The sequence below is a fragment of the Drosophila takahashii genome, chromosome 3R (assembly GCF_030179915.1).
Source record: "Drosophila takahashii strain IR98-3 E-12201 chromosome 3R, DtakHiC1v2, whole genome shotgun sequence".
NCBI classification, from domain to species: Eukaryota; Metazoa; Arthropoda; class Insecta; order Diptera; family Drosophilidae; genus Drosophila; species Drosophila takahashii.
In genome coordinates, this window is record NC_091681.1 from 8,137,892 (window position 1) to 8,153,451 (window position 15,560).

At 37.4% G+C, this 15,560-nt stretch overlaps 2 protein-coding genes across 2 annotated transcripts; one reads left to right on the forward strand and one right to left on the reverse strand.

Moving 5' to 3' along the window:
• Nucleotides 1-4,184: 4,184 nt before the first annotated feature.
• Nucleotides 4,185-5,762, reverse strand: Osi8 (Osiris 8). The gene is made up of 2 exons (XM_017140334.3): nucleotides 4,786-5,762; nucleotides 4,185-4,541 (listed from the first exon to the last, which is right to left on the reverse strand). Exons 1-2 carry the CDS (start codon nucleotides 5,251-5,253, stop codon nucleotides 4,185-4,187), a joined length of 825 nt encoding a protein of 274 aa, XP_016995823.2. The 5' UTR covers nucleotides 5,254-5,762.
• Nucleotides 5,763-10,751: 4,989 nt separating this feature from the next.
• LOC138913304 (uncharacterized) lies at nucleotides 10,752-11,577 on the forward strand. Its single transcript, XM_070216557.1, has 5 exons — nucleotides 10,752-10,802; nucleotides 10,858-11,061; nucleotides 11,116-11,272; nucleotides 11,343-11,459; nucleotides 11,555-11,577. Exons 1-5 carry the CDS (start codon nucleotides 10,752-10,754, stop codon nucleotides 11,575-11,577), a joined length of 552 nt encoding a protein of 183 aa, XP_070072658.1.
• The last annotated feature ends 3,983 nt before the right edge of the window (nucleotides 11,578-15,560 follow it).

Genomic DNA, 15,560 nt, shown 5'->3' on the forward strand with positions numbered 1-15,560 from the left:
AGTCCACCAAGCCAAAAACCTTGCAACTTGAAAAAAACATATTTCCACATGATTTTGCCCCGATATTAGTTTCTAATTAGATGGATACTGACCTTAACTACAAATTAGGAGTATAGTTTGATTATTTTTATGACAAACCCCACCAATATACGCAAAAATCAGTTTTTGGCTATTTTTTTGTAATTTTTTGGACCTGTCTTCTGTTGTTAATTTATCCTATAGGAATGCTAATATGTGACATTTTTCTGTACTGAATGATTCATTCACATGCTAAACTATTATGTTAAAGTCAAAACATCCAGCAATTGAGAGATAGAGGTAAAGAAATCCGCTTTACAAAACAGTCGGAAAAAATGTCCCGAGCGACATGTCCCGAGCGAATGTGGTTGAAACTGCATAAAAAAAAAACGTCAAAGAATTTTTAAGTAAAACCAAAAGCATTTCACAGCGACATGTTTGAACAACATTCTAAAAAAAATCGCATTCAAATATTCCATCAGAATTCGCTAATTTCTGGTGTTGTATGAACTTCCCCGAAATCCGCTTCTACTTTTGTCCCGAGCGAATACGGCAGTTTTTTACCGATATCTTAAAAACTAAAAGTGGTACAAAATGAAGATTTTTACAAAAAATAGAGCTTGGGATGAGTGAAAATAAAAACCCATAATTAAAACTAAAATCCATTGTTTTACAATTTTTTATCAACTTTAAAGGTGTGCAAATGTCCCGAGCGACATTTTGGAAGTGCCCATATATACTAATTTCATTTAAAAAATTAAAACTAATATAATAAAACAAAGTTTTATAAAAGGGCTAATAAATAATTTGTTTAATTTATTGAGTTAGTAAAGGAATATTTTTTAGTATCAATTAAATCAACCAAAGGTTTTATAAAATTTAAATCATCCTTTTTAATGTCCCTTTTACTACATTTATATATGTATATATGTACCTATTAAAAGAACGTTCTTCATCAATAAAATCCTACTGTATTATTAATTAAAATATGGTTTAAGCAATTTTATTTGATATACAAACTTTTATAATATCAAAATTGTATTAGAACTTACAACATGGTCATGCATTCATGTTCTTACCAAAACCGAGTAAAGTTAATGAGCTGTAAAGTGGTTAGGGTGTTTAAGGCACCTTTGGGGCGCCACCTGATGATGGCATACTTTTCGCGCTGAGTAAGTCTCGGGTGCAGCAGAAAGTGTTGCAGTGGTTTCATTTCAAATTGCAGTTGCCCACACACATACTGTGGCAATCTTGGCGGGGGTGGGCGGTGGGCGGTTAATCAAGAGCGCCATTTAAGATAGCCATGGTCGAAAGCAACGCCACTCGAATTGGAGTAAAATAGAAAATTAACTAGTTTGCTAGCGCTGCGGCAGCATGGTGGAAGAAATTTCACTTTAATTTTGCTTTTTATTTATGTGTTTGTTTGTGCCTCCAGCGGGCATCTCGCATAATGTATCTGCAGTTTTATATGCCAATCCGATCGCCAGTCGGACAGACAGTTGCACAGAGACTCTCGCACGAGAGTTTCATTGGCATTATGTCGCTTTAATTTGCAGCACTCGAAAATTGCCACACGTCGTATCTGCTTCTCGTCTCATCGCTCCATCGTTCATCGTTCATCGTTGCCGGTAATTTACGCATTAGACAAGTGCCCCAAAAGAAAGCTAAGCCACAGATTTGCATGCTGCCCAAAACAACAAGCCGCTGAAAATAAAACACACAGCTCACATCTAGATGCAAAGCCACTCGACATTTCGCAGACGATTATCCAAAGCGGCAACATGAGCCCAAAATCCGTTGACGGAATTTGTAAATGCCCTGCACGTGGACATAGATGGATGGGGATATGAATGCCATGTCACGATATGTCATGGTGAATGTCCTCTATTGCCCTTTTTCCAAAAATAGCACCGACTTATCACTAAAACCTAAAAAAAATTTAGTTATCTAAAAGTTCAATGCAGGATCAAAATATGTTTAAGAAAAAAAATTAAATATATACAAAAACAAAAAATCGTTTCCGACCCTATAAACTATATATTTTCTTGATCAGGATCACTAGCCGAGTCGATCTAGCCATGTCTGTCTGTCCGTCTGTCCGTCTTTCCGTCTGTCCGTCTGTCTGTCCGTCTGTCTGTCTGTATGAACGCTGAGATCTCGGAGACTATAAAAGCTAGAAGATTGACATTTTGCATGCAGATTCTAGGAGTTCCTACGCAGCGCAAGTTTGTTTCAAAATGGTGCCACGCCCTCTCTAACGCCCACAATCGCTTATATACGATTTTAAAAATTTCAATATTTCGGAAAAGCAAAAATGCAGTTTTATTGTGTTTAGCAATACCTAACGAAATAAAGAAGAAATTTTTTAAATCGGACCATTCGTTAAAAAGTTACGTCGGATCAAAGTTTTTATCTTCATCTCCTTCGCACTCCCTTTAGCTGAGTAACGGGTATCTGATAGTCGGGGCGCCCGACTATAGCGTTCTCTCTTGTTTATTTCCTATTATATTCCTATTAATTTTCCGATCGTTCCTATGGCAGCTATATAATATATCCGTCCGATTTAAAAAAAAATTTATTCGAAATTCAGAATTAGATAAAACCTTTTTTTTAACCACCTTTTTTAAATATCTCAGAAAGAGTATTATTCAGTCAACAATGACAGTATCTTGAGGCCCAACTCTACATACAGACTGAATATGTTAGCTTTGTGCGTGCGCAATGAAAGTGAAAAAGTAATATCATCGCTAACATTTTTTACAATTTAAGCTACGGCACTTCAAACATTGTGTGATGCAATATTGAAATAATGCGTAACTTTAGTTAAGGTTTAATAGAAAAAAGGCTAGCAATATTTTTGAGCACTCTTAAGAGAGATTAGTAATTGTATTTTAATTTAATGGCTTTTATAAGCCGGCTATTTTCCATAAATCCGTTCATCCGTTCGACACTTCAACTGAGTGTGCTCAATTAATTCGCAAGCTGCCTCCTGATGTCCCCCTCTCGCCAGTCAACGGCCATTTCGCCGGCTGACCCAAATCGGCATGCGAAATATTCGCTCTAGAGATAAAGCCAACTTTAAAGCATCGCACATTCACGGCAAACAATCCCCAATTTCGGCCCACCCGCTCGGCCCCACCCCAACCCTTTCCAGTGGCATCTTCAAAATTGACACCTCTTCAAAGTTTCACTTTCATTCCGCTTGGCTGGCATGGAATTCCGGGTAAAGGCAGCTCAGCTCCGGCTTTAGTTTACAGCTCCGGCGCTGTTTACATGCCGCTGCCCTGGTGCGCTTGAGTAATTTTCAATTAATGAAAGTCCCGGGCCGATGACGTCAGTAGTGCGGCAGCAAAGGGCACCCACAACTAAATGGCCAAATGGCCGAGGGGCCTGGGAATGTCGTTGGCCAGGTTCAATGTTCTACTCTGAGCAGCTCATTAATATTTCGTGCAGTGCCCCAAAAGTGAAATTGTCGCATACCAAAGAAGGCAGCCACAACAATGGACGGGGAGCAAAACCAGAGAAGCTAGGAAAGTGGCCCAGGCATATTTTATCCATGAATATTGCATTCAGAAAATGCAAGCCAACACAAATCTGCACGTGCAGCCGAGGTAAAATTCTGCATATTATTGTTGGAATTTAAAATTAAATTAAGCGAAGGAATCAAAAATCTATAAAATAATTAAGTTAATGTTTTAAGTTCTTTGAACTTTAATTATATTTTTTTAATATAAATAAACTGTTAGCACTCTTCAATTAAAAATTTAAGAACTCACTATTACTTCGGCCGCAGCTGTAAGTACCTAAAATATGTATGGGTCTGTAATTGAGTTTGGTAGAAAGCGAAGCAGCTTCGTCTGCCATTTTTGGCACGCACGTAAGACCGTTTCAATGAAACTTTAATTGTTATCATAAATTCATGTTCAGGGAGCGGCAGTGACACCAGAAACAAGTCATCTTGATGTGATTTTCGAGTAGCAGAATTTTCTATATTTAATTATCGCTTACTTAAACCTAACACACACATTTAGTTCGTTAAATTAATGATCGATTAGGCGAATTAAACTAGACATTAGTCAGACAGTTCGTGCGGCGCTCGATTCTTTGGTTCACTCTCCACAAATATCTCTCCTTTTCATCTCCGTTATCCAAATGCAAATGCGAGCTCACAGGCTCTTGGCGCTGCCCGCCGATTCTTTGGCCGCCGGCTTCCAGCCACTGTAGGCGGTGTCCAGCTCCCGACCCCAGCCGGAATGGCTGCCCGAGGAGACGACCACCTCGTGGGAGGACTCCTTTCCGCCGCCGCCTCCACTCAGGAGCTTCTTGATGCCGATGATCGAGGCCAAGACCAGGGCCAGCTTGGACACAATCAGCGCCTTGCCCGCCAACATGGCCAGTGCTCCGTATGCCAGGGGCACGATGGTCCCGCCCAGCAGCAGGGGGATCATGATCATGGCGCCGCTGCCCTTCTTCTCCTTCTTCTTGCGACCCTCCACCGAATTTGCCTCGGAGTCAAATTTCACCTGGGAAAAATGGAAGAAAATAATGAAGAGCCTATTTCAGGATTTGAAGCTTACTCAAATATAAAACTAAACTTTTTATTTTTAGCAACTTAAACATGAAATACTAATATATTAAAAGTTCAGTTGTGTTGTTCTTATTACATAAGTTAAATGTGAACTGGTAATTTATTTTTTTAAATGGGTAATTTTTTTATTTTTTTTCATTTTATATTTTTAGTTTTGTTGTTTTCTTTTTTTTACTCACCTGCAGAGTATGATCCTGTAGGAAGTTTCCCACCCGCTTCAGGATCATGTTGTTCAGCACCTGCTCCTTGGCGTCCACGCTCCTTGGCAAGACGGATTCAATGTCTTGTTCGTTGATGGGAGCCCTCTTAGGTTCCTCACTTTCGCCGCCTGAACTCACAAACTGAATCCCCTCCGTGAGCGACAGAGTCTTGGCCGATCGGAAGGCCTTTTCCAAACCGGTTAGCAGTTTGACCTTGAGGCAAACGGACATGTTATCGCCAGTGCACTGCTGGTAGATGCGGTACACCAGCGACATGTCCTTCCAGAAGCCCGTAGAACCCAATCCGGGGTTATTGGCTGGGACTTGGGGCTTGGGGGCCGAGCTCAGGCTGTTCAGGTTCTGATGCTGGTAGCTGGCACTGCGGGCACTCGAGAGCCAGCAAAAGACGATCATCAGGGCCGCCACATGCCAAACGTACTTGATCATGACTGTGCTGTCTGTTGCTATTCGGAGCTGGACGAGAAGAGGATCCTTGGGCGATCCTTGGGGTGAGGCATAAACTGGAGAGATGACGCCGGGCGCTGCTCTTTGGGTGCTCAACTGAGTGCTGGCCGGTGGATCTTATGCATTTTATACCTGTGGCGGAAAAATCGCATGTCGGCCGGCAGCCTGAAATTGAAAAAACACAAAAACACACGCTTTGTCTTAGTCTAAATATCACGGCAATTAGCCAGATGTTGTTGGCCAGTGGGGCTGCGCTTTCGTGATTTCGCTGCGAAAGCCGCCGAAATGCAGTTTCGTTTGCAATTATTCCCACTTTTTAGCTCATTCTAAGCGATTGAGCTCGTGCGTGACTGCCGTTGCCATTGCCATCCTTCACTGTCTTTGCATCCAACTTACTAGACCGTAAACAGAGGCATTTTCGGTTTTTTCAAAACACTTTTGGGGCAAATTCACTGTCATCACCCAATTTGGCCAAGACTTTTCTTTTTTCTTATGCACTTTGACAATAGAAAGTTTTTGCTGCCTACTTTTTGGTGCTGCTGAGAAAAAGTGCTGAACATGAAACGAAAGAGTTAAGACACGAACTCGATCGCACTCAACGAAAGTAGGGAAAAGCTTTCAACTTTTTCATATATTTTTGCTTTGGTGCAATGGCCAAAAGATGGCGTTTATCATAGGTGAAATGTTAATAATAAGGTGTCAAGAACAAACACACATAATAAGTAATAATTGGTAAAGGTGCTAAACCCAGAAAAAAAAGACCGAATTTCGGCGAATTGCGAATTGCGGCTGCTGTATCCAAACATTTTGACGCACAAAAAGTTTTTATATGGAAAACCTCTGTGTCTCCACCGACAAATTCAAATTCAAAAACCTTTGTCCGAACCCCAATTTTTTTTTCTGCATCTTTTTTATAATGAATCAAATTTAATTTTTAAATGGGTTTGAACTCTGTAGCTGGTGAAGAACACTGAAAAAATACACTGAAAAAAAGTATTGCTATTTTTTTCGGAAAATAATTTTTATAAAATTTTAATATTCAATTCTTGATCTTTTAATGAAAACATCATAAAGATATCTTTTTCCGTTACGAAAATATACAAAAAGGAGTTATAGCACCTTTTTTTAAAAAGATCAAAAAATGCTGTTTTCTGACCCCTATAACTCCGTTGAAACTCAAAATTTCTCAAAACCGTTCAAATGAAGTTTTTTTTGTCGTTGTGAACCGGAAAAATAAAAAAGTTTGACGAAAATCGGACCTTTGAATCGGGGGTGGCAGACTTGGGATATTTTGACTCTGCTACCATTGGACAATAAAACGGACTTTAGAGGTTGTAAAAAGAAAAACAAGAGAGAACGCTATAGTCGGGTGCCCCGACTATCAGATACCCGTTACTCAGCAAAAGGGGGTGCGAAGGAGATGGAGAAAAACTTTGATCCGCCGTAACTTTTTAACGAATGGTCCGATTTAAAAAATTTCTTCTACATTTCGATAGGTATTGATAAACACAATAAAACTGCATTTTTACTTTTCCAAAATATTGAAATTTTTAAAATCGTATATTAGCGATTGTGGGCGTTAGAGGGGGCGTGGCACCTTTTTGAAACAAACTTGCGCTGCGTAGGAACTCCTAGAATCTGCATGCAAAATGAAAATCTTCTAGCTTTTATAGTTTCCGAGATCTCAGCGTTCATACAGACAGACAGACGGACAGACAGACGGACAGACGGACAGACGGACATGGCTAGATCGACTCGGCTAGTGATCCTGATCAAGAATATATATAGTTTATACAGTCAGAAAAAAATCGCCCTAGATTTTAGAAAATCGCCATACCTTGAAAATCGCCTTACAATTCAGAAAAAAATTCTATTTTTCAGAATTATTTTTCTAAAAATAAGATATTTTTACCCTGATAATTCGGTTTCCTTTTTCAGTATATTTTTTAGAAAATTTTCTTTGAATTTAAGAAAAAAATGGCTATAAGAATGTGATTTTAGAAATTTTTACCCTAAATTTTAGGAAAAAAAAATTGGATGAATGTCGAGTGCCAAACTTATTTGGAAAAACGCCATAAAAACCACAAAATGATGTCGTTTTCGGTATATACAATGTGTTAGAATCTGGCCACACTGTCGACGCCTGCGTTTATTTCTCGCGTGGTTCTTGTGAAATTCTTGCAAAGTTCCTGTGTTATTCGTGTGAGTAAAAGTTTTAACAAAATGGACAACTTATTAAGCCAATTGGAGGTCAGCAGTTTGTTCAACTTTTTAATGGTAAGTTATTAACTATTAAATTTCCTGTTAGCATGTTGTAATTGTACTTAGAAAATACCCGTAAGAAGCTGGAAAAGTTTCATTCATGTGCTTTGTCTTCTTCTTCTGCTGAAGAAAAAGTAGAAGACTATGTATGTATGTATGTGTGCGTAAAAAAGTGCAAGATATATATAGGTCATAAAGAAGTTACATATGTATGTTTTTTTATAAAATGATTTTTTTTATTGTGTGACTGTTTAAAAAAGTGCAAGACATACATGCATATTGTCATAAAGAAGTTACATACTTATGCACATATGTATGTTTTATTATAACATGCTTTTTTCATTGTGTGACTGTTTGCCTTAAATGTTTATTTATTTATGTACAGTGGCTCACAGCTTATTTCGTGCAGAGGTAAACTTAAAATTCAAACTCGTATAGCTAACAAACTATACGATAATTTACCAAAATTTAAATGCAGTTATGTTAGGTAGTATTCTGGTCCTTATTAACCCACTTCTTTATTTTTAGATTCCATAGAATAACACTTAAAATTAAGAAAAACTAAAAAAATTGACTTTTTTAATGTCACAGCATATTTCGTGCAAAACTTTAAAATTATTATTATTTGTAAATTATGGCTCAAAATGTGTTTTTTTAATTTCTTCATTGAAGCGCCTATTTTTAACAATTTTTTTTGGAATTTTAATTATGTCAAATACACTAAAAAAAAAAAGTTACATGCAAAAAAAATAAAATAATCAATTACAATGTTTAAATGTATATTTTCGTATTAAAAATGTCCAAAATTGTATCTTAAATTTGCAGAATTTATTGAGCAAGGACCCAGTTCTCAACTATCCATGATCAAACGCTTCTTACAAAGGAATTAAGTGGTACCAATAGGCCCAAAATGCATCCTGTACAATAGTATCTGAACCGGAACAGACTTAAAATTATTAAAATAGTATAGTAAAATTTAACATTATGGTCTTCAAAGTTGGCTAATGTCAAAGGTACATGTTTCTAGAAGCTATTTTTAAAAAAAAATTTAATTTGAAGTCCCTAAAAACATCTGACATGCCCAAACCCTATCACAACCCGCCACTTTGCTTAAGCGTAGATTTTGAGCGTTTGTGGGGTCCTCGGAACTCCGTCAGGATCATACATGGTGCATACAAGTAAACCAATATTTAGTCAGTGAGGGCTTAAAAGCAAATATAAAATCATTCCAGATGAAAATTTGACGAATATCGAGCTTCCTGGCTATTTTTCATCTGCTGAGCATATACTTGTAGGTAATAAATACTTTATTTCGGCTTGATTGGCCAATAATGTTGTGATCTCGCTGTAAGAGGCGGAAATTTTGTTCTAAACATTATTAGACCATTTCGTTGCGAACAATTACAGCCAACTTTGAAGCCCGTACTGTTAAATTTACTATACATTTTTAATAATTTTAAGTCTGTTCCGGTGCAGATACTATTGTACAGGATGCATTTTGGGCCTATTGGTACCACTTAATTCCTTTGTAAGAAGCGTTTGATCATGGATAGTTGAGAACTGGGTCCTTGCTCAATAAATTCTGCAAATTTAAGATACAATTTTGGACATTTTTAATACGAAAATATACATTTAAACATTGTAATTGATTATTTTATTTTTTTTGCATGTAACTTTTTTTTTTAGTGTATTTGACATAATTAAAATTCCAAAAAAAATTGTTAAAAATAGGCGCTTCAATGAAGAAATTAAAAAAACACATTTTGAGCCATAATTTACAAATAATAATAATTTTAAAGTTTTGCACGAAATATGCTGTGACATTAAAAAAGTCAATTTTTTTAGTTTTTCTTAATTTTAAGTGTTATTCTATGGAATCTAAAAATAAAGAAGTGGGTTAATAAGGACCAGAATACTACCTAACATAACTGCATTTAAATTTTGGTAAATTATCGTATAGTTTGTTAGCTATACGAGTTTGAATTTTAAGTTTACCTCTGCACGAAATAAGCTGTGAGCCACTGTATGTAGATTTAAAATTTGATCAAAATACTTTGTTGCACCTAACATGGGAACAACTTCGAACCGAAATTCCTAAGGAGCTAGTTGGAGTAGGAATAGTTATACCCGTTACTCGTAGAGTAAAAGGGTATACTAGATTCGTGCAAAAGTATGTAACAGCTAGAAGGAAGCGTTTCCGACCCCATAAAGTATATATATTCTTGATCAGGGTCACTAGCCGAGTCGATCTAGCCATGTCCGTCTGTCCGTCTGTCCGTCTGTCCGTCTGTCTGTCTGTCCGTCTGTCCGTCTGTATGAACGCTGAGATCTCAGAAACTACAAAAGCTAGAAGGTTGAGATTTCCCACACATATTCTTTGGCTTCCTACGCAGCGCAAGTTTATTTTAGCCGAGCGCCACGCCCCCTCAAACGCCCACAATCGCCCACTAACGATTTTAAAATGGTTCCTGCGCCCACATCTTTAAAGATTTCCGGGAAGTATAAATGCAATTTTGTTGTGTATATTTATACCTATCGAACATTTGTAACATTTTTCAAATCGGACCATTCATTAAAAAGTTATACGCAATCAAAAATTATATATCTATCTCCCTCGCACTCCCTTTAGCTGAGTTACGATGATTAGTCGGGACACCAACCCGACACAGCGTTCGCACTCCCTTTAGCTGAGTGACGGGTATTAGATAGTCGGGACAACAACCCGACTATAGCGTTCTCTCTTGTTTTTTACTCGTGTGTTTGTGTTTGTCTACAGTAGTGCGACACGAGTTCGCAAGAATGCAATTGCGCGAGCGAGATGCTTATAGTTAAAAATGGTTTTTAACTGTGTATAGTCCTCCCACTCGCACTTGTGGACTCGTAATGTGATTTCTAATAAATTGCCCTTGAAAAATATAGTAAATAATTTCTTATTGAATATGTTTTTAATTGTTATTATTTGGATTAATTTTAAATTAGCAATTGGGTTCTGCTCCTAAAGCGAAGGATCAATCCGAGGTGAGAAGAAAGATGACTATACTTTTATTTAATAATTTGAATATAATTTTTTGTTATACATAATTAGATTAGTATTACAAACATATTAGCTGAATGCCAAAAGTCAAAAGTAGTTTTCAGCTTCTATAAGGAGAACAAGGGACTTAATCAAAAATACAGAAGAGTATTAAGCACAATTATTTGTGAATACCTGGTCCTGAATGGCAGAATTAGCAGAGGAGCTAATTTTACTGTTCGATAAGGAAATCAAGGTGAGAATGTACTATACGGTATACACTTTAAAAACTAACTTTAAATATTTTGAAGGAAACGTATTTTATAAAAATACATGGAAAAAAACCAGGAGGACTGCTTTACAGCAGTTACTATAATTTGCAATCAAAGCTCGCCAAAGATAAAAGATTAAAGAAAAACCAAGTGGAACACAAGGAAAACTTTTCCTTTTCCGCTAATCTTGCCGAAATATTACAGGAGTTCCCCATTCTTAAGCAGTCTTTTGGTTATAAATTGGTATGTTACTTTAAATTGTTTTAAACTTTTTTATTATTTTATATTTTTACTTAGATTGAAGCAGACTTTGCCAAACTTTATCCAGGCATAGAGAACAGCTTCACCGAAAAATGGGAACATTTTCAAGATAAAGTTTTGCCAATTTTTAAGTCAAACATAAAGGAGCAACAGAGCTTAGTTTGGTTAAAAACTTATGATGTTCAATCTAACGGTAAGAAGCACAATTGTTTTGTCTACTTGAATACGTCTATATAAATATGTATGTGTATATATTTTTTCAGATGCCAAGAACGCATTGACCTTGTTTCTGTTGCACGGACTGCTGGTACCGACTAACCGCGGAAAAAAAAATTCGCAGGGGAAGAAACTATTGAAGTTTACCATCGAAGACTCAAGGAGTACATTTATAACATGGAAGTCTACAACAGGAGAATTACAAACGCAGATCAAAGAAGATGTTGAGAGCTGCTACAATGAAAAAACAACGCTTCAGCCCATAATATGCGCAATTGGTGATAGTATTTACAATTTCAAAGAGTTTTACATTTACTTGTCAGGATTTTATTATAAGTTGTCATCTATCCTTGAGTGCGTGGAAGTGTGTTTTAAAATTTATATGGTGCTGAACTTAAAGTACCCTAACGAATGCCAACTAGTTTGGTCTTTTGTACAAAAATACTTTTATGACATACATTTAAAAACGGATTTGCAAAACAGAGCGATTTCAGAATTACTAAACGATTTAAAATGATTTTCAACTTTTAGCTATAATATCCCTATTATAAAATAATCCTTACATACCTACTGTGTTGACACCATTTTGATTTTAAAAATGCTTTCGTGTAAAATATGCGTTAAAACTTTTGAAAATATGAACCACTTCCTAAAACATATGATTTCCTTACATTTACTTGAAACGTACATAAAATTACCATGTGGTCAAAGTGAGTGCTCTCAAATTTTTAACAATTTTCAATCTTATTCTAAACATGTACGTAACCATACCATTTCTTCATCCACTTACAACGAAGAAAGCTATAATTCTGCAATAAGTTTTGATAATGATGTAAGTCTAGAATTAGAAGAAGTCACGATACAACCAAGCACAACTCATAATGTTAAACAGAACGATGATCTTCAGGACCATTCATTAAAATTAACTTTGAATATTAGCTCGGACCTATCCATTCCTCGGAAAAATGCATTAAAGATTCAAAAACATATTAAGCATAATATTAGAGATCCGATAAGGAAAAAATTGCAAGGGTTACGAGATAAACTGAAATCAGGACAAAGCACAGGCGATATATGCAAGAGTTTAGAAAACTTCATTGAGATTTGTGATAATCCGTTTCAAAGTATTGACAATGAGTATAAATTAATAAAGAGACTTAAAGAGTTACAGTTATATCAAATAAAAACACCTCTTAACGAGGTAAAAAACTAGTGACGACCGCACCTTCAACATAAAAAAGTTCTGATATCAACATTTGTGACGAAAAATTATTACACTCGTCATTAAATAGACTTTCTAATATTTTCTCATTCGGCCCGCCCTAGCAGACTATTCCAGCCTTTTTCCCTTCACAGGCATTTTCTATTGCAGCGTGACGAATGAGAAAAGATTAGAAAGTCTTTTTAATGACGAGTGTAATAATTTTTCGTCACAAATGTTGATATCAGAACTTTTGTATGTTGAAGGTGCGGTCGTCACTAGTTTTTTACCTCGTTAAGAGGTGTTTTTATTTGATATCAGAAGTTTTTGTTTGTTTACATTTGCTCTCATAGGAGCTAATATATACATTTAAATTTAAATTGGTCAATCATAATTTTTAAACTATTGTATTTTAACAAATTAAGTTAAAAAGGCGTTGAAGTATTTCAAAATACCTTTTAAACGAGGTATAGCACATGTCGGTACCTTTAGTAGTGTAGAACTTACAAACTAACGAAATATAGCTATTTTTAGCTTTTTCCCGCTAAAGTAGCGGCTTTTCCCAAAAGTCGTAGAACAAAAGATTCCTATATGGAACTCTTAAGTGCAAATTTACTTATTCCATGACCCTAAAATACAGTTCGGATACCCTCCCACAAAATTCAATACTCAGGGAGCGTTAATTGTTCGAGCTGGCAAAAGTGGCTATTTTCAATTAAAAATAACTTTTAAACGTGACTTTTTACAGTAATGTGTTATATACCAAAATTTAAGGAATCTCAAGGGCTATACAGTTTAAGGTTTTAAAGAAAATCGTTAGAGCCGTTTTTGAGAAAAATAAAAAAAAGCTAAAAAAAAGTTTTAAAAAATTGTCTTTTGTTCATATTTTTTTAACTATTACATTTACACAAATTGCATATAGAAGGCGCTTATAGCATTTAAAAACCCCGTTCAAACGAGATGCAGCACAAGTCTGTATTTCAAAACTTAAAAAACATGTTTTGGACAAACTGACAAACTGACAAACAGAATTAAATTTTCATTTTTGGAAGACGAAGAAAATCTTATTTTGGCTATAACTTTTGGACGGAGCGTCGGATTTTGACAAATGACCCCTCATTCGACGGGTATTTTCAAAAGGAATACAACTAAAACATTGCGAGGGGGCAACAGCTCCAAATTTCGAAATTTTCACTTTTTCACTTTCACCGCTCTCTCTCCCAAGCCAATTGATTTTCTTAGAGTCTTGGTATGCAATCCTGTTAGTTTTCGTAATACCTTTCGATAGGTGTATCATTCATTATGATCGGACCATCACAGTAGATTTTCATTTCTTCGTGTATATATAGTAGTCGCCTTCGCACACTCTCCTGGTGCGCTTCGTCACTACATGGACTGCCGTCCATAGTGATAATGACCCATACACTTTCACAATTGATGACACAATATCGACAATAAGGCATACAAATACTATGACTTTAGGATCAAAAAAGTCCTCTGGTGTAATTTTCCCACTCGAGTTTCATCTCAAGAAATATTTTGAGTTGCCAAACGTAATCTCTTCCTTTAAAAACAGGTTACATTCACTTACGAATCAAACTAAGATTACAAATTTTGCCAATGGTAATTTATGGAAACAAGTTATGCTTGCCAACAGAGGCCAAAATAAAGTAGTATTTCCGTTCTTCCTATATGTCGACGATTTTGAGATCAATAATCCTTTAGGTCCCCATTGCGATCCACTTCTAGCAGTTTATCTTTCATTTCCTACTTCACCCCTACAGTACCACCAAATATGTTGTGCAGCACTATTTAAATCATCACATATAAAAAGCTTTGGAAACTCGAAGTGTTTGGGCAAACTTGTTGATCAGCTGAAAAGACTTGAAGAAAAGGGAATATCTTTAATTATTAATGGCGAAGAGCATAGAATATATTTAACGTTAGCACTAGTTCTAGGAGACAACTTAGGCCTCAATAGCATATTGGGTTTTACATCATCAGTTGCGTCGAAATATTATTGTAGGTTTGTAAGGATGTTTCTTCGGCTGGGATGGAGCTCAGTCTCCCCAGGATCCTTTACAATCGAATTTGTAAATAAGCGGGGACGAGGGGAGGTGGGCAACTTGGCCGCAGTCGCCGATCAGCCACGATGCGCGCGGCGGTCCTTATCGGTGGGTCAGGGCAGGCATTTGGGACTCGGATTCGGTCAGACGCGAACGAGTGAAAGCCGTCACGTGCGTGCCGGAGGAGGCACAGTGGGCCGTGTCCACTGTGTCAACTCCCGCCGCCTGGGGCGCTGTTTCACGCCCACGCAGAGGAGTCGTCTCTAAACATGGACAGAAGTCAGCGCTCCCAGTTCTGGGACAGGCTCCCACTGTTCGGGATGGGTGCGCGTCGGTCGTAACCGAGACGGAAAGCTATGTAAGCGGAGAGAAAACCCGTACTTGCACGCCTTCACGTCTGTGCACGTGGTTGCCACCGAAGTCCAGTTACGCAAAGGAATGTTTTCGAAAACGCAACCGGCTTGGTTTGGGCCACTGTTTTAGCACACGCGGATCGGGGCTTTGAGGATCAGGGAGAAATAAACCCAACTCGGTGTATGTTCGTTGTTCTTATTCTTCGTGGGTTTTATTTCAGTTTCTTGGTTCTCTTTTCCGACTTTTCTTCCTCTTCTATATATATATGTACTTTTCCCTAGCCGCACTATTTTTCTTTCCCCAGTCCCTGTCTCTCTCGCACTCTACTCACTAGGGTCCTTCGTCCCGATCCTCGATGTCCTGCGTGTCCTTGGTGTCCTTGGTGTCCTTGCGTGGTTCTCTACTGCGATGCTTGGGCTTATACTTGCGGCGAATGACAGAGATTGAAAGAGACTCGGACTGGCGGTCGCCGGGCTTTTATATCCAACCAGGCCCTCGCTTCTCAACACTGGAAACGTGCGTAGGTCGCCTAATCTGATCGTGTGCAGACCGCCTAACCCGAGTAGAGCGCCTGATCAGCTGAGATCCCAATTAGCACACTCGATAGCGCCTTTTGAACTACCGGCTAACGGTCGATTAACATA